The sequence below is a fragment of the Heptranchias perlo genome, chromosome 36, assembly GCF_035084215.1.
Source record: "Heptranchias perlo isolate sHepPer1 chromosome 36, sHepPer1.hap1, whole genome shotgun sequence".
NCBI lineage: Eukaryota > Metazoa > Chordata > Chondrichthyes > Hexanchiformes > Hexanchidae > Heptranchias > Heptranchias perlo.
Genome location: NC_090360.1, coordinates 2,933,236 through 2,952,710, shown reverse-complemented (window position 1 = coordinate 2,952,710; position 19,475 = coordinate 2,933,236). Strand labels below are relative to the sequence as shown.

The window sequence follows — 19,475 nt, the reverse complement described above, 5'->3', positions numbered from 1 at the left end:
TGGGTTGGAGCCGGGCTCCAGACCCGCTCCAGGATTCCCCCATTTTACGAGCCCCCCGCCCCGCCACCAACGCACCCACTCGACCATCCGAAAATCAGTCGCTTTGTGTTTCTTGTACGAAGTCACCCAAGTCTCTCTGAACACCAACATTTAATAGTTTCTCACCGTTTAAAAAATATTTTGTTTTTCTGTTCTTCTTACCAAAGTGGATAACCTCACATTTCCCCACCTTATACTCCATCTGCCTCCTTCTTGCTCACTTAACCTGTCTGTATCCCTTTGCAGACTCTTTGTGTCCTCCTCACAGCTTACTTTCCCACCTAGCTTTGTATCATCAGCAAACTTGGATACATTACACTCGGTCCCTTCATCTAATTCATGAATATAGATTGTAAATAGCTGAGGCCCCAGCACTGATCCTTGCGGCACCCCACTAGTTACAGCCTGCCAACCTGAGAACGACCCGTTTATCCATACTCTCTCTTTTCTGTCCATTAACCAATCCTCTAACCATGCTAATATATTACCCCCAACCCCATGAGCCCTTACCTTGCGTAACAACCTTTTATGTGGCACCTTATCGAATGCCTTTTGAAAATCCAAATATACTATATCCACTGGTTCCCCTTTATCTACCCTGCTAGCTACATCCTCAAAAAACTCTAATAAATTTATAAATAATAAATAATTAACCTATCGATGTTCTCCTGTGGCCTCCTCCATTCCTCCTCACAATTTGCTCTGCCCCCCTAATTTGGTTTCATCTGCAAATGTTGATATTCGCTCCATGTCCACATTCAAATCATTTATGTTTATGGATAGCGCGAGGTCCCATCACAGGTTCCTGGGACATGTCATGAACTACATCTTGTCAATTGGAGAATCAGCCATTCGTTCCACCGCTCTGCTTTCTGTCTTTGATCCATCCTCTATCCAAGCCACCGTGAGTCTTAATCTTCATCACAAGCCTCTTATGTGGCACTTTATCAATTTTGAAAGTTCAAATACCAACCCCTTTGACCATACACTTGGTAATTGCCTCAAAGAAGGTAATTAAATAAGTCAAACACACTGGCCATTTACAAATCTACGTTGACATTCCCTGATTGGGAATGGTATCAATGTTACTCTATTGATTTAAGTTCATCTGTTGATTTATCTTCAAACAAAACGTAATACTGAGAGCTGAAACTGTACTACATGTTGCAAAATAAACTCAGCATGTGAATAATTAAATATGATTTATATTACCTAAACAATAAACTAGAATTTTATTGCACATTTCCTGAGTGAGGGAAAATTCCACCTCTCAATATTTGACTTGATACATGATGTGCAGAATTAATTTATTTAGGGTGTGTTTGCTGGATGACTCCCATTTCCTAACTGTTTCATACTGGTAATAAAGTAATAAAATTGTGAAAAAACAACAGTGAGGAGGTATTTAGACCGGAAATATTTAGCACACAGATCACTTTGAAGTTCCAACCATCTGTCAGATTCATGACATTAGGATTGGACCAATTATCAAAAGAAATAATTTGTGGATAATTATTGTACAGATTATTGAGGAGGTTTGTGTGATTCAATCATTTTTTTTTTGCAGGTTTAAATACTCACTGTTTCTATTTCATGGCTCGAGAGCTAGTGGTGTCAGCCGTGGGTCAGTGGTAGCACTTTTGCCTCTGAGTCAGAAAGTTGTGGGTGCAAGTCCCACTCCAGCGACTTGAGTATGTAATCTAGGATAAAACTCTCAGTCCAGTACGGAGGGAGCACTGTCTTTCAGATGATACGTTGAACCGAGACCCCGTTGGCCCTCTTAGGTGGTCATAAAATATCCCTTGGCACTACTTTGAAGAAGAGCGGGGGAGTTCTCCAGTGTCCTGGGGCCAATATTTATCTCTCAACCAAGCTCATTAAAACAGGTTATCTGGCCATTGTAGCATTGCTCTTTGTGGGAGCTTGCTGTGCATAAATTGACTACCGCAATTCCTACATTACAACAGTGACTACGCTTCTAAAGTACCTCATTGGCTGTAAAGTGCGTTGGGACCTCCTGAGGTTGTGAAATGCAAGTTTTTTCTTTTTCTTTTTAGTGGGAGCTCAGGTTTCTACCAGCCTGGGGAAGGGTCCAATCCTATGGGTAAATTGAGGAAGATTTGGCAATGGGAGTCCAGAGAGGATGGGAGGGAATGGTAATGATCCCTGAGGGTAAACATCTTTCCCTGGTTACCCAGTGCTAGAAGTGGGATGGAGTGGGGAGGGGCGGGAGGGAACATACCTACGATCACTGACAGTCCAAAGTTTCTCTGAAACCAGCCGCTGGATGATGCAGGAGAGCTCCCTGGGATGACCTCTCTTTGAATCTCCCCTCCCAGCTTGTAGGCGAGCATCAAACCTCCATCCAGGGCCTCCTAATAGCAATGTAGCCGAGATCAGCAACGCAGCTCATTTGGATAATGGAGAGGAACACATGTCCCTTCATTCCATTAAGCAGTGCCCTGGGGATATTGGGCAAAGGTTTAAGGCAAAACTTTTCACATATTTTTACATTTTATTGTTTATGGAGTGTTATTTGCAGATATAATTCATACAAAGAGGAGATGATTGTGGAATAGAAATTAATCAGCATAAGAGCTTCAAAAGCAGCCACTCAGAAACCTAATTGATATTCCTACTGCACGAATGGTTTTCTCTCAACAGCAGTCTCGATAGGAGAGTTTCTCGGAGGTGTTTGGGATGATTTATGTCTACGCAATGGGAAACGGTTCTGTCAGAGCGGCAAAACCTGAGGAGACCAGCTCCACCCCCAGGGTGATGAGTCCCTCCTTGGAGATCTTAGAGAAGCTCAAAAGGAAGATTCTCGGCCTGGAGGAAGAGTTGAAGAAGAAGGATGATCAACTGAAAGAAAAAGAAGAGAAAATAAAGTCACTGGAGAAAGAGCTGAAAGGAAAACTTTCTCAAATAGACAAACTTCAAGACGCTATAGGATATAACACCGCCCCCCTGTCTCCCAACCTCAGTCAACACAAGAAACTGGTCAGTATCATAAACGAGGGGCCGAAGCGATTCGCACAGGTGGCGACTGAGATCCACCGACGCTTCAAGGCAAAGGAGGGGGTCTCTGCGGAACCAACCTCTTGGAATTATTACTGTCACAATGTTCAGAAGTTCTCCATCGAGCAGGTTCGAGTGCGCAAGGACTCCAGGTGAGAAAGCAGAGCCTCCCAGGTCGCTAGTTCCCCACAACATTGCGGGGGATACAAAACCCGCACCACTCATAAACCCCCCTCACTCATAAACCCCCCTCACTCATAAACCCCCCTCACTCATAAACCCCCCCACCACTCATAAACCCGCACCACTCATAAACCCCCCTCACTCATAAACCCCCCCACCACTCATAAACCCGCACCACTCATAAACCCCCCTCACTCATAAACCCGCCTCACTTACATTATGGGGTTTATTACAGATTTAGAATTCAGAGCATGTGGTGTAAACGCTGTCAGATATGTTATTCCATTCCAGCATAAAAATATTCCGCTTTCAAGAACTCATAGATACAGCTGCAGTTTTACACAGGAATGTGTTGCCTGGAAAAATGCATCTTCCCAAAATAACATGAATACACATGTATGTTCCTCAGAATTTGGTCTCTGGGTTTTACTGCATAAACAAGCACCCTAAAAACAGAGCATTGTTCTATTTTGCTTCCACCCTCTCCCACTATGGCTGTAGTTTAAATTGGGTATTTCTAGTTTTAATATAGCCAGTTACTGCAGTCAGCTATTATCACCTTTGATAGGAATTTAAACTGGGTTATTGTCTGAATGTAGTATTTTATTCTTTGTCATATACAATATAATTCTGTACCTTTTCTGGGCCTGAACCCTTCCTATTACTGGTAACAGAGCAATCCTGAGATATAGTCCTTATTTTTCATCAGGGCAGGTCTGTACCCTGTATTACAGACTTCCTTCGCATCTTAATCTCCTCTCTCCAATTTTCGCTCCTCATTTCCCGAAGGCAGTAACTCCTGCTCGGGGACAGTTCCACAGGTAGCACTCAACTCCCTCCCCCACTCTTTCCACCATCAGTGTCTCACAGAAGGGGAACTCGTCATGTACAAGCCAAGACATTAAATGTTAGCAGGCTGCTCAACTGTTGGGGGAATCACCTGTTCTGACCCTCAGCTGACATCTCCACACATACATGTGAACACACATACACATAGATAGTGGGAATGGACGGGAACCTGGACAGTTTTTACTCTCCCCTCACCCCTGTCATAAACTGGATAGCCTGGTGGTGAAGGATGGAATACTAGAGCCTGATCTTCAGTTGCTTCCAATCCTTTATTCACAGAGATCCACATTACACCCACACAACACCCTGGATCAGATCTCTTATAAATGGATATGAGAGTTCCCAATTGATACGCATCGCCTGAATACAATTAACACTAATTGATATAAATCATTTGGATACAATGAACAACCCCCTCCCCACCCAAGGGACACTGAGGCCAGTTATAGTGTCCCCATCCCTGTCCTGCCTAAGATCACCAAACTGAACCTTGGCCAAAGGTTGAACATTTCCTGATCTGTGCGGGTCCGTGTCTCCCTGTGCGGTTTATTTAAAATTATGAAGTGGGGTTCGATAGGGTAGACGTAGGGATGATGTTTCCACTTGTGGGGAGTCCAAAACTAGGGGCCATAAATATAAGATAGTCACTGATAAATCCAATAGGGAATTCAGGAGAAACTTCTTTACCCAGAGAGTGGGTAGAATATGGAACTTGCTACCACAAGGAGTGTTTGAGGCAAATAGCAGAGATGCACTTAAGGGGAAGCTGGATAAACACCTGAGGGAGAAAGGAATAGAAGGATACCCTGATAGGGTGTGATGAAGTAGGGAAGGAGGAGGCTCATGTGGAGCATAGACTAGTTGGACCGAATGGCCTGTTTCTGTGCTGTAAATTCTATGTAATTCTATGTGACCATGTCAGTTGTTAGCTGGTGTCAGCCATGACTCAGTGTGTCACCGTGTAGTGTGTTTAACCCCTAAGCCTTTGGGGAGATGAATTATGAACGTTTGTTATGATCTTGCTCATCATGATGAGTGAAGCCAGTTCTGGGGGCACTGTCCGCACTGTAGGCTGTGTAGTGTTGGTACAGCAGGTGTAGTATCCTGGCCAGACACATAGTAAAGATGTCAGTCCTCCGATGCCCCTAATCTCAACCTCACAAGAGCATGCGCATCACCAGTGTGAATTGGCTGAATACACCAGCCAACCATATTACCTGCAGAGTGAAACGGCCAATTTATGCTAATTATAGGCAGGTTTGTCCAATGGCAACACATAGCTGGATCGAGAGTGTTCAAGCTCATTACATCAGACCCTTAGAGCCAATAGAGAGTTGTCTTTCATCCCATCAGTTTGGTCTGAAGTCAAACTCAGAGCCTAGAGGTAAAGGACACAACCAACAATTGCACATTGCGGCCCTCAATCTAACCCTAACCAGTGAAATAAAAAAACCTCGAGAAATTAGAATCCGAACACAAAAGGGGACAAAATCATAAATATAAGATTGACACTAATAAATCCAATAAGGAATTTAGGAGACACTTCTTTACCCAGAGGGTGGAAGATGAAGTAAGGTGGGAGGAGGCTCGTGTGGAGCATAAACACCAGCATGGACCAGTTGGGCCGAATGGCCTGTTTCTCTGGTGTAAATGCGATGTAATAACCACCCTCCTGCCTGCACCACATAACCTAACCAGATAGCATAATGGGTACGTTTAATTCTAATGTAATCTATACTCAACCTGGGGTTTCCCTGGTGATCACCTGCAGATTGATTACACTGCAGTAATGATCTCAGAATTGCTAATTATCTTGTGTGAATATCATCACATATCGAGGACAGGAAATGCATCGACGGTTGGCGTCCACTCTCAACAGCTGTTGTTGACATTTTAAAAAAATCTGAGCAAAAATAGAACAAAAGCCCAATATCAAATTGAAACTGTAGATGTTGAAGTGTACAACAGATACTGGGGGTGGTTTACAGGCTGTAATCTAATCGTTGAGTCCTGATGGTGGTTAGAAATTGCTTAAGTTTCACACTCTGTTTATCTCAATTCGATTACTGCTATGCAATAACTCCCAAGATACTCCTTATTCTGCATTAGTCATCATGTCATTAGATGGTTAACGAGAAAAAGAACACCATTTTCATCAAAGTGTCGAACAGATCATTCTTCATTTGTTTAAAATACAGATGCAATGACATAAATTTCATTAAAATAATCCGTTGTGTCACCCGCATGGAACACTGCGATAAGGAGACTCTCTTGACTCTGCTCCTCCCCCTGCACAAATAACATTGTCACTTTAACGGAATGTCGGGGTTTCTGCGTCAGTTGTCAGCTCACTGAAGGATATTTTGCTGATGTCTTAGGGAGAGGAGCTCTCCCCGGTGTCCTGGTCAACATTTATCCCTCAACCAACATCACTAAAACGGATTATCTGGTCATTTATCTCATTGCTGTTTGTGGGACCTTGCTGTGCGCAAATTGGCTGCCCCGATCCCCTACATTAAAACAGTGACTACACTTCAAAAGTACTTCATGAGTTGTGAAGTGCCTTGCGGCCTCCTGAGGTCATAAAAGGCACTATATAAAAGAAAAAGAAAGAAAGGCTTGCATTTATATAGCGCCTTTCATGACCTCAGGATGTCCCAAAGCACTTTACAGCCCATGAGGTATTTTGAAGTGTCGTCACTGTTGTAATGTAGGAAACGCAGCAGCCAATTTGCGCACAGCAAGATCCCACAAACAGCAGTGTTTGCAATAAATGTAAGTTCTATTTTTTTTGCAGTTACACTGTGACTGTGCTATCAGTGTGAAGAGGTTTCACTTTGCACCGACACTTTGCATCGTGTAAATCGCTGGGCTTTACTCTGACACTATCACAATTAGAATCAAAGAATTTTTAACCAACAGGAAAATACTATTCAGGCCCAAGTCCCTTTGCATATCTTGGAGACTCTGCCTCCCCTTCCAGCCTTCTCATTGCATTCCCCGATCAATTCTCTCTCCAGAAACACATGCAGTGAATAGTTAGACTGCTTACATCACATTCCTGATGCAGCAGATGTAAATTTCTGCAGTCCTTCATTCTGAAAATTGCTCATTGTTTTTAATATAGGAATTGTTGGTTTACAAGCCATAAATTTCTGACGTTACTTTAACATCTTTAACATTTGATGATATACAATTTATAATTCCTTGCTGTCAGTATTCTGAGGGAGGGCCAGCTTTTGGTTAGTTTATTGTGTATTAGCATTCTGAAATTCATGACTTGTGCACCTGGTCCAACCTAACTGTGTATAATGGTGATTTTAATATTAAAAAGCATCACAATAAATGTTTTAGTCAATATCAAGGACACCCACCAGATTCTAATTACTTTCAATTTCTCCAGACCTTTAATTAAGAAGCCGTCACAGAGATTTACTTTTTTTTTGATGGTGTTTCATATGGTTGGAAAAGTTCTCGAGTGTATAATCCTATAGATTGTCCAAAATAGTTGAAACTTTACACTATTAAAATGGAGTTAAATTTTAACCCATATGGGAAGGAAGGAGATTTTGAAATCTAATGGGCTAGACCTGTTCTTCAGTAAAATTATTACAAATGAATCACCTACTGGCTCTTGAAAGTCCCCTATCTCCAGAGTGCTTTGCACCAGCTGATGGTTTGCAGCCTGTTTAACTGATAACACTGAGCCGCACATACCAGGATGGGTCTAGGATCAGGTCCCAGTCTGTACTATGTTAGTTGTCTCAGCTGGAACTATAATAAGGGCACTGTGATTGATCTCAGTATCCCTGGGCTGAAAAATATCAGCCATGGTTCCCACTCCTGACTGCTTCCCACTGACTCCAGGAGGAAGCTGAGCACTTGTGGTCTTTGGGTGAGGATATAGAAACATAGAAAATAGGAGCAAGAGTAGGCCTGCTCCGCCATTCAAAATGATCATGGCTGATCGTCTAATTCAGTACCCTGTTCCCGCTTTTTCCCCATATCCCTTTAGCATTAAGAAATATATCTATCTCCTTCTTGAATACATCTAATGACTTGGCCTCTACTGCCTTCTGTGGTAGAGAATTCCACAGGTTCACCACCCTCTGAGTGAAGAAATTTCTCCTCATCTCAGTTCTAAATGGCATACCCCGTATCCTGAGACTGTGACCCCTGGTTCTGGACTCCCCAGCCATGATGAACATCCTCCCTGCATCTAGTCTGTCTAGTCCTGTTAGAATTTTATATGTTTTGATGCGATCACCTCTCATTCTTCTAAACTCTAGTGAATATAGACCTAGTCAACCCACTCTCTCCTTATGCGTCAGTCCTGCCATCCCAGGAATCAGTCTGGTAAACCTTTGTTGCACTCCCTCCATGTCAAGTATATCCTTCCTTAGATAAGGAGACCAAAACTGCACATAATACTCCAGATGTGGGCTCACCAAGGCCCTGTATAACTGCAGTAAAACATCCCTGCTCCTGTACTCAAATCCTCTTGCAATGAAGGCCAACATACCATTCGCCTTCCTAACTGCTTGCTGCACCTGAATGCTCGCTTTCAGTGACTGGTGTACAAGGACACCCAGGTCTCGTTGCACCTCCCCTTTTCCCAATCTGTCACCATTCAGATAATAATCTGCCTTTCTGTTTTTACAACCTCCCATTTATCCATGTTTTACTGCATCTGCCATGTTCTTGCCCATTCACCCAACTTGTCTAAATCACATTGGAGCCTCTTTGCATCCTCCTCACAGCTCACATTCCACCCCAGCTTTGTGTTGTCTGCAAACTTGGAAATGTTACATTTAGTTCCCTCATCCAAATCATTGATATATATTGTGAATAGCTGGGGCCCAAGCACTGATCCCTGCGGTACCTCACTAGTCACTGCCTGCCACCCGGAAAAAGACCCTTTTATTCCTACTCTCTGTTTCCTGTCTGTCAACCAATTCTCAATCCATGCCAGTATATTCCCCCTATTCCCATGTGCTTTAATTTTGCACACTAACCTCTTGTGTGGGACCTTATCAAAAGTCTTCTGAAAATCCAAATACACCACATCCACTGGTTCTCCCCTATCTATTCTATTAGTTACATCCTCAAAAAGCTCCAGTAGATTTGTTAAGCATGATTTCCCTTTCATAAACCCATGCTGACTTTGTCCAATCCCGTTAATGCCTTCCAAGTGTTCTGTTATCACATCTTTTATAATAGACTCTAGCATTTTCCCCACGACTGATGTTAGGCTAACTGGTCTGTAATTCCCTGTTTTTTCTCTCCCTCCTTTTTTAAATAGTGGGGTTACATTTGCCACCCTCCAATCTGTAGGAACTGTTCCAGAGTCTATAGAATTTTGGAAGATGATCACCAATGCATCCACTATTTCCAAGGCCACTTCCTTTAGTACTCTGGGATGTAGATTATCAGGCCCTGGGGATTTGTCAGCCTTTAGCCCCATTAATTTCCCTAGCACTATTTTTTTTACTAATACTGGTTTCCTTCAGTTCCTCCCTCTCTCTAGACCCTTGGTTCCCTAACATTTCTGGCAGGTTATTTGTGTCCTCCTTTGTGAAGACAGAACCAAAGTATGTGTTTAATTGTTCTGCCATTTCTTTGTTCCCCATTATAATTTCCCCCATTTCTGACTGTAAGGGACCTACATTTGACTTCACTAATCTTTTTCTCTTGACATATTTATAGAAGCTTTTACAGTCAGTTTTTATGTTCCCTGCTAGTTTACTCTGATACTCTATTTTCCCCTCTTAATCAATCTCTTTGTCCTCCTTTGCTGAATTCTGAACTGCTCCCAATCCTCAGGTTTGCCACTTTTTCTGGCAATTTTATATGTCTCCTCTTTGGATCTAATACCATCCCTAATTTCTTCTGTAAGCCACAGTTGAGCTACCTTTCCTGCTGTATTTTTGCACCAGACAGGAATGAATAATTGTTGTCATTCCTGCACATGTTCTTTCAATATTAGCCATTGCCTATCCACCATCATCCCTTTTAGTAAAGTTCCCCAATCTATCATAGCCAACTCGCACCTCATACTTTCGTAATTTCCTTTATTTAGATTCAGGACCCTAGTTTCGGATTCAAATACTTCACTCTCCATCTTAATGAGAAATTCTATCATGTTATGGTCGCTCTTCCCTAAGGGACCCCGCACAACAAGATTGTTAATTAATCCTTTCTCATTGCACAATACCCAGTCGAGGATCGCCTGTTCTCTCGTTGGTTCCTCAACGTATTGGTCTAGAAAACCATCACGTACACACTCCAGGTATTCCTCCCCCATGGTATTATTGCTAATTTGGTTTGACCAATCTATATGTAGATTAAAGTCACTCACGATTATAGTTGTACCCTTCTTGCATGAGTCTCTAATTTCCTGTTTAATGCCCTCCCCTACATCTCCACTACTGTTTGGGGGCCTATAGACAACCCCCACCAATGTTTTCTGCTCCTTGGTATTTCTTAGCTCCACCCATACAGATTCCACATCGTGATTTTCCGAGCCAATATCCTTCCTCACTATTGCATTGATTTCCTCCTTTACTAACAACGCTACCCCACCCCCTTTCCCTTTTTGCCTGTCCATCCTAAATATTGAATACCCCTGGATGTTCAGTTCCTATCCTTGGTCACCCTGCAGCCATGTCTCCGTAATCGCAACTATATCATAACCGTTAATATCTATCTGCACTGTTAATTCATCTAGCTTATTGCGAATGCTCCGCGCATTAAGACACAATGCCTTTAGACTTGTCTTTTTAAGACTGCTAGTCATCTTAGTTTTATTTTGCACTATGGCCCTATTTGTTTTTCGCCTTGTTTTCTCTGCCTTCCACTATTGCTTCTTCCCTTTCTGTCTTTTGTTTCAATCCTTGTTTCCCCCTCCTCTGTCTCCCTGCTCAGGTTCCCATCCCCCTGCCATTCTAGTTTAAACCTTCCCCAACAGCACTAGCAAACACCCCCGTGAGGACATCGGTCCAGGTCCTGCTCGGGTGTAACCCGTCCCGTCCGTACAGGTCCCATGATTGGGTTGGGTTGTGATGCCCTCCATAGCCAACTTTCACTGCGTGGGTTCATGCATGAAGAATGTTGGGTTCATTCATTCCAAGAACGTAGCACATGGGCGTGATGGGCTTTATGATGGATTTCTACTGGTGACTAGTTTCCTTTCTCACATTGGTATGAAATGGAACTTGAATGAATGTTAATTGTATGATTTATTCTGTTCAGGTGGTGGGTATGAATTGGAGACTCTCTTGTAACCTTTTTATAGGAGAGCTTATCTCGGGGACGGTGTGTGTGTGTAAGGGGAATCTCTGTGAATAAAGGCTTGGAAGCAACTAAAGACCGGGCTCTAGTGTTCCATCCTTCACCACCGGGCTATCCAATTTTAACAATGAACACCTCACACTCTGCCAGAGAAAGGTGGAAGGTCAGAGGGCAAGTCACCACCTTGCTGCTGGCTGTCACGATCCTAGTGAAGGCCTGGTAACCAAGTCTTCGGCTCTCTTCGCTGGGAAAGTGACTCGAGGATGAGAAAAGGGGAAATAAAATTAATTCCCCCTCCCAAACAGAAAGAAAAGTGTTGGAAGCTGAAGGTCACACACATCAAAATTACATTAAATAGAATTTTATAACACAGAAAACGGCCATTCAACCCAATTGGTCCATGCCGGTGTTTATGCTCCACACGAGTCTCTTCCCTCCCTACTTCATCTCACACTATCTGCACATCAGATATCAAAATAATGTAGATTGAATGTTTTTGCAATGTGTTGTGGTGATATTTACAGTGATGATAAAAACAGAAACATTGGTGGTGATCAGAATAATTATATATTTGGCAGCTTAAAGAAATTGATAACAGATGCAATAATGAACAATGACTTCCTGAAAAAGCTGGAGGCCCAGCACGTGCGGGAAATGGTGGAATGTATGTACGAGAGGACCTACCGGCAAACAGATCTCGTCATCCAGGAGGGCGAACCAGGAAACCATCTCTATGTTCTGGCAGGTGAGTCCAAATACACTGGCGACTGACCGCTTAGTAGCATTTGACTGATATTCAATAACAGGTTACGCATGTCTTGTGATGCTCAATAATGTTCTTATTTAGGGCACTTTTACAATGTAAATTTGATTTTTTTCTGTTAGTACTTACACAATTTAGTTTCCACAGCTGACAGGAGGAACACATTGACAATGTGCGGGAGAACGGGGGAGGTGGGAGAACGGGGGGAGGTGGGAGAACGGGAACTGTGGGGGCTCCTGTGTACTGTCGAGCCAATAGGAAACCAAACACACATACAGCAAGGGTTATTTGGCAGTCATCAGCAGTGGAAAACTTGTCTGATTTAGTTTTCTTCCTCCTCCTCAGCTCAGGGGCATTAAAGGCAATTGTAGTGCCCAACTGTCCTTACTGAGATCAGTAAAGGGAGATTCCTGCTCTCGAGGTTTTTGGGTGCAGGTTTGCTCTTTCCTATTTAGTCGTCTATCAATTCCTATTGATTTCAATGGAAAGTTCTCTCCATATGTGGGTGGAAATGTGAGTAGCAGGTAGAATACTTTTAACATTGTGCCAAAGTTCCCAAAATCACCATAACAGATACTTGCCATGCAAACCTGTTTTGGGGTGAAAATTGTGCAGTTTCAGGACATTGGCAGTGACATTAGAATCGCTGAAACCCTTTGGAAATGTTCAGAGCAAAAAGAACATGCAACACAAACAAAGCAAGAGCTTGGTATTCCAAATCACACACACGCATACATGTGCGTACAGTCAGAACTGTCTGGCAACTTGACAGTGAATACATACATGAGGAAACATGACAAAATGCCACAGTTTACATGATGAGAACCAGCAACATGTCAATCTGTGTTCCTTCATAAACAGTGGCACACAGTTCAGTACACGGAGATGGGGCAATGGGGCAATATCAGGGGGGGAAAGGAACTCCCCTTTATGACAGTCCAAAGTATCCTGTAACTCTATAGATTCTAGTCATTTTTCATTTACCCCTTTGATTTTGTCCCTCTTATTACTGGAACAAATCCTAACCCTAAAATGTACTACCCCTTTCCCCCCTTTTCCCCTTCCCTCCCCAGTGGGATTGTACCAAGACCTTAAGTTGTAATTTCTTAAAAAGTTGATTCTTTGAGGCGTGAAGAGCTGAGTTAACTGTTTTACAATAAAGTGAAGAAGTAAGCAGAGGGATGGAACAGCCTGTTAGTAAGTATTGAGTGGACTGTTGTGTGCATGTCTACTCTCTGATTTAGGGTCATGTACAGTTTGAAAACTGCAATTTTAATTATTTAATATTGCTTCCCATTTGTGAATGTAAAAAACTTCTATGTGACAAAGACTGTTGTACTGCCGGCAACAGATAAATGCACTTAATAGTGATTGAAGTACGTCTGACCAATGAGCCAGGGCCTCTTCTAGTCAGTGTGCAGCTGTCTTAGAGGTGGTTTGTTCCATTAAAAACTGAACAAAATGTATGAGCTTAACAGTGCTGTGGGCTCATTAGAATCAGGCCTCTGATTTGTTGTTATGAATGTGTATCTATCAATTGGCCAATCAGGCAGCTATATGTGTTGTAGAAAGTGCAATCTGTGTCGTCTTTTATAGCTTATTAATGGTGACCATAGAAACATAGAAGCCGGGTTACAAGATTGTAACTGTCGATGTATACTTTAGGATAATGCTTTCCAGATTGTTGTAACTTTGTCAACTCACTTTTAATGAACAGTGATAATACTGTGAAAATACCTAAAGGATCATAGGCCAGGATCATTAGGAACAGGAGGAGGCCATTCAGCCCCTTGGGCCTGCTCCGCCATTCAGTTAGATCATGGCTGATCTGCATGTCAACTCCATCTACCCGTCTTTTCTGCATATCCCTCGATACCCTTACCTAACAAAAATCTATTGATCTCAGTCTTGAAAGCTCCAATTGTCCCCTAGCATCCACAGCCTCTTGGGGGAGAAAGTTCCAAATTTCTACTGTGTGACAAAGTGTTTTCTGATTTTGCTCCTAGCTCTCATTCTAAGCTGATGTCTCCCTTGTTCTTGATTAAAGGATCCTGGTTCTACCCTCTCCTTATCTTATTTAGCACACTGCTTGCTGAGTGTACATCAGGGAAGACTTATTGTAGAAGGAGTGCATGGTGATCCCACTGTGTTTTCACCCCAGTGTTACTGCTTTATATTAAAACAGGAGTGCACCCGTGGGGAACGTGATTTTGGTACTCAGTGTATCTCCACTCATTGTCATTATTTTTTTGACAGGAATAATGACTTTGGAATATTGGAATATGTGGCTACAAAACACTATGGTAACGCCAAATGGAAATAACCCTTCAATCATGGGACTTATGGTTCACCTTAGCCTTTAAATCCAGTATTATGTATCAGTGTTTAGTAAAATAGAGGAGCCTGTAACCATTGTTTGTTGTCACGAATAAATTTTAACTATACTTTTAAAGATGGGATTTTGGAAGTTATGCAGAACGGCAAACTATTGGGACAAATGCGTCCCGGGACGGCTTTCGGAGAACTTGCGATCCTCTACAACTGCAAAAGAACAGCTACGGTCAAAGGTAATAATGGACGATGCGAATGTCTGTCTTTCTGTCACTCCATTTCTCTCTCTGCCTGAAGGTACATGGCTGGCCTATAATCTTGTACTGAATCCCGGGGAGGCTGATCTGATCTGATCTTCTTTATTTGTGGGTACGGTAGCATAGTGGTTATGTAACTGGACTAGTAATCCAGAGGCCTGGACTAAAATCCAGAGTCATGAGTTCAAATCCCGCCACGGCAGCTGGCAAATTTAAATTCAATTAATTAATTAATTTAATTCAATTAAATAAATAAAATCTGGAATTAAAATACCAGTATCAGTAATGATGGCCATGAAACTACCGGATTGTCATAAAAACCCATCTGGTTCACTAATGTCCTTCAGGGAAGGAAACCTGCTGTCCTTCCCCGGTCTGGCCTATATGTGACTCCAGACCCACAGCAATGTGGTTGATTCTTAATTGCCCTCTGAAATGGCCCAGCAAGCCACTCAGTTGTAAAATCTCGCTATGAAAAGTCATAATAAGAATAAAACCGGACGGACCACAAGGCACCGGACACGACAACAGCAAACCAAGCCCAGTCGACCCTGCAAGGTCCTCCTTACTAACATCTGGGGACTTGTGCCAAAATTGGGAGAGCTGTCCCACAGACCAGTCAAGCAACAGCCTGACATAACCATACTCACAGAATCATACCTTTCAGCCAATGTCTCAGACTCTTCAATCACCATCCCTGGGTATGTCCTGTCCCACCGGCAGGACAGACCCACCAGAGGTGGCGGTACAGTGATATACAGTCAGGAGGGAGTGGCCCTGGGAGTCCTCAACATTGACTCTGGACCCCATGAAATTTCATGGCATCAGGTCAAACATGGGCAAGGAAACCTCCTGCTGATTACCACCTACCGTCCTCCCTCAGCTGATGAATCAGTCCTCCTCCATGTTGAGCACCACTTGGAGGAAGCACTGAGGGTAGCAAGGGCCCAGAATGTACTCTGGGTGGGGGACTTCAATGTCCATCACCAAGAGTGGCTCGGTAGCACCACTGCTGGCCGAGTCCTGAAGGACATAGCTGCCAGACTGGGCCTGCGGCAGGTGCTGAGCGAACCAACACGAGGGAAAAACTTACTTGACCTCGTCCTCACCAATCCACCTGTCGCAAATGCATCTGTCCATGACAGTATTGGTAGGAATGACCACTGCACAGTCCTCGTGCAGATGAAGTCCCGTCTTCGCACTGAGGACACCATCCAACGTGTTGTGTGGCACTACCACCGTGCTAAATGGGATAGATTCAGAACAGATCTAGCAGCTCAAAACTGGGCATCCATGAGGTGCTGTGGGGCGGCAGCAGCAGAATTGTATTCCAGCACAATCTGTAACCTCATGGCCCGGCATATTCCTCACTCTACCATTACCAACAAGCCAGGGGATCAACCCTGGTTCAATGAGGAGTGTAGAAGAGCATGCCAGGAGCAGCACCAGGCGTACCTAAAAATGAGGTGTCAACCTGGTGAAGCTACAACTCAGGACTACATGCATGCTAAACAGCGGAAGCAACATGCTATAGACAGAGCTAAGCGATTCCACAACCAACGGATCAGATCAAAGCTCTGCAGTCCTGCCACATCCAGTTGTGAATGGTGGTGGACAATTAAACAACTAACGGGAGGAGGAGGCTCGGTAAACATCCCCATCCTCAATGACGGCGGAGTCCAGCACGTGAGTGCAAAAGACAAGGCTGAAGCATTTGCAACCATCTTCAGCCAGAAGTGCCGAGTGGATGATCCATCTCGGCCTCCTCCCGATATCCCCACCATCACGGAAGCCAGTCTTCGGCCAATTCGATTCACTCCACGTGATATCAAGAAACGGCTGAGTGCACTGGATACAGCAAAGGCTATGGGCCCCGACAACATCCCAGCTGTAGTGCTGAAGACTTGTGCTCCAGAACTAGCTGCGCCTCTAGCCAAGCTGTTCCAGTACAGCTACAACACTGGCATCTACCCGACAATGTGGAAAATTGCCCAGGTATGTCCTGTCCACAAAAAGCAGGACAAATCCAATCCGGCCAATTACCGCCCCATCAGTCTACTCTCAATCATCAGCAAAGTGATAGAAGGTGTCGTCGACAGTGCTATCAAGCGGCACTTACTCACCAATAACCTGCTCACTGATGCTCAGTTTGGGTTCCGCCAGGACCACTCGGCTCCAGACCTCATTACAGCCTTGGTCCAAACATGGACAAAAGAGCTGAATTCCAGAGGTCAGGTGAGAGTGACTGCCCTTGACATCAAGGCAGCATTTGACCGAGTGTGGCACCAAGGAGCCCTAGTAAAATTGAAGTCAATGGGAATCAGGGGGAAAACTCTCCAGTGGCTGGAGTCATACCTAGCACAAAGGAAGATGGTAGTGGTTGTTGGAGGCCAATCATCTCAGCCCCAGGACATTGCTGCAGGAGTTCCTCAGGGCAGTGTCCTAGGCCCAACCATCTTCAGCTGCTTCATCAATGACCTTCCCTCCATCATACGGTCAGAAATGGGGATGTTCGCTGATGACTGCACAGTGCTCAGTTCCATTCGCAACCCCTCAAATAATGAAGCAGTCCGAGCCCGCATGCAGCAAGACCTGGACCACATCCAGGCTTGGGCTCATAAGTGGCAAGTAACATTCGCGCCAGATAAGTGCCAGGCAATGACCATCTCCAACAAGAGAGAGTCTAACCACCTCCCCTTGACATTCAACGGCATTACCATCGCCGAATCCCCCACCATCAACATCCTGGGGGTCACCATTGACCAGAAACTTAACTGGACCAGCCATATAAATACTGTGGCTACGAGAGCAGGTCAGAGGCTGGGTATTCTGCGGCGAGTGACTCACCTCCTGACTCCCCAAAGCCTTTCCACCATCTACAAGGCACAAGTCAGGAGTGTGATGGAATCCTCTCCACTTGCTTGGATGAGTGCAGCTCCAACAACACTCAAGAAGCTCGACACCATCCAAGATAAAGCAGCCCACTTGATTGGCACCCCATCCACCACCCTAAACATTCACTCCCTTCACCACCGGCGCACTGTGGCTGCAGTGTGTACCATCCACAGGATGCACTGCAGCAACTCACCAAGGCTTCTTCGACAGCACCTCCCAAACCCGCGACCTCTACCATCTAGAAGGACAAGAGCAGCAGGCACATGGGAACAACACCACCTGCACGTTCCCCTCCAAGTCACACACCATCCCGACTTGGAAATATATCGTCGTTCCTTCATTGTCGCTGGGTCAAAATCCTGGAACTCCCTTCCTAACAGCACTATGGGAGAACCATCACCACACGGACTGCAGCGGTTCAAGAAGGCGGCTCACCACCACCTTCTCGAGGGCAATTAGGGATGGGTAATAAATGCCGGCCTCGCCAGCGACGCCCACATCCCATGACCGAATTTTTAAAAAAATTATCAACTTCAAATTCAGCACCAAAGATCCAAACTGAAATTGATCAGAGTGCCCTGGAACACTGGGTGGCTGAATTGTCCGAATGAGCTTCAACAATTCACTTTGTGACTGTATTTGCCCTGGAGAAAGGGATTGAGTGGGTAGCTTATAAAAACAATTCTAAAACATTTGCAGGACAGCTTTGGGTGTAAGTTTGTAACTTGCAACACTGAGAAATCCTTTTAATGGGAATGAATGCCCAAGAAAAATTGTTTGTGAAGCTCAGGAACTGATCCCAGCCTCAACAGCTAGTGTGTGTGTGTGTATTGTGTGTGTGAATGTATGTGTATTGTGTGTATGTGTATTGTGTGTGTGTGAATTGTGTGTGTGTGAATTGTGTGTATTGTGTGTATGTGTATTGTGTGTGTGTGAATTGTGTGTGTGTGAATTGTGTGTATTGTGTGTGTGTGTATTGTGTGTGTGTGTGTGTGTGTGTGAGATGGTGTGTATGTGATATTTAGCACATTAAAGGCACTATATAAATGCAAGTTATTGTTGTTATATATGTCTTCTCAACAAACCCTTTCCGTACTGCAGCATGAGGGACGATATATGCCTGATCCTCCATATGCCAGCAGGCATTGGGTGTGGTCCCTTCCCGTAGACAAATCAAGCTTCCAGAAACAATGAGCATATTAGACCATCAGGATTCACATTGATCATAGAATCATAGAAAGGTTACAGCACAGAAGGAGGCCATTCAGCCCATCGAGTCCGCGCTGGCTCTAAGCATGAGCAATCCAGCTAGTCCCACTGCCCTGCCCTATCCTCATAGCCCTGCACATTTTTTTGCTTCAAGTCCTTATCCAGTTCCCTTTTGAAAGCCATGATTGAATCTGCCTCCACCACCCCCTCGGGCAGTGCATTCCAGATCCTGACCATTCGCTGTGTAAAAAAGTTTTTCCTCATATCACCTTTGGTTCTTTTGCCAATCACCTTAAATCTATATCCTCTGGTTCTTGACCCTTCCACCAATGGGAACAGTTTCTCTCTATCTATTCTGTCTTGACACTTCATGATTTTGAACACCTCTATCAAATCTCCTTGCAACCGTCTCTGTTCCAAGGAGAACAACCCCAGCTTCTCCAGTCTATCCCTGTAATTTAAGTCCCTCATCCCTGGAATCATTTTAGTAAATCTCCTCTGCACCCTCTCTAAGGCCTTCACATCCTTCCTAAAGTGCAGTGCCCAGAATTTCCCTATTCTCATTGAAAACCAAGGAACTGGATGGTACACGAAGCTGCCAGGTACTTGGGTGTCTCTTTTAAGTTCACAGGACAAAGAAA

At 44.1% G+C, this 19,475-nt stretch overlaps 1 protein-coding gene across 2 annotated transcripts in view; it reads left to right on the top strand.

Moving 5' to 3' along the window:
• Positions 1-2,733: 2,733 nt before the first annotated feature.
• LOC137303940 (cGMP-dependent protein kinase 2) overlaps positions 2,734-19,475 on the top strand; it is a 55,743-nt gene continuing 39,001 nt past the window's right edge. The window contains exons 1-3 of one of the 2 annotated variants that reach the window (XM_067972347.1): positions 2,734-3,209; positions 11,958-12,124; positions 14,596-14,709. In XM_067972347.1, the coding sequence (XP_067828448.1) occupies positions 2,740-3,209; positions 11,958-12,124; positions 14,596-14,709 (751 nt within the window). In that variant the 5' untranslated portion in view covers positions 2,734-2,739. The remainder of the gene's footprint in view (positions 3,210-11,957; positions 12,125-14,595; positions 14,710-19,475) is intronic. The other variant, XM_067972346.1, reaches the window with a different exon arrangement.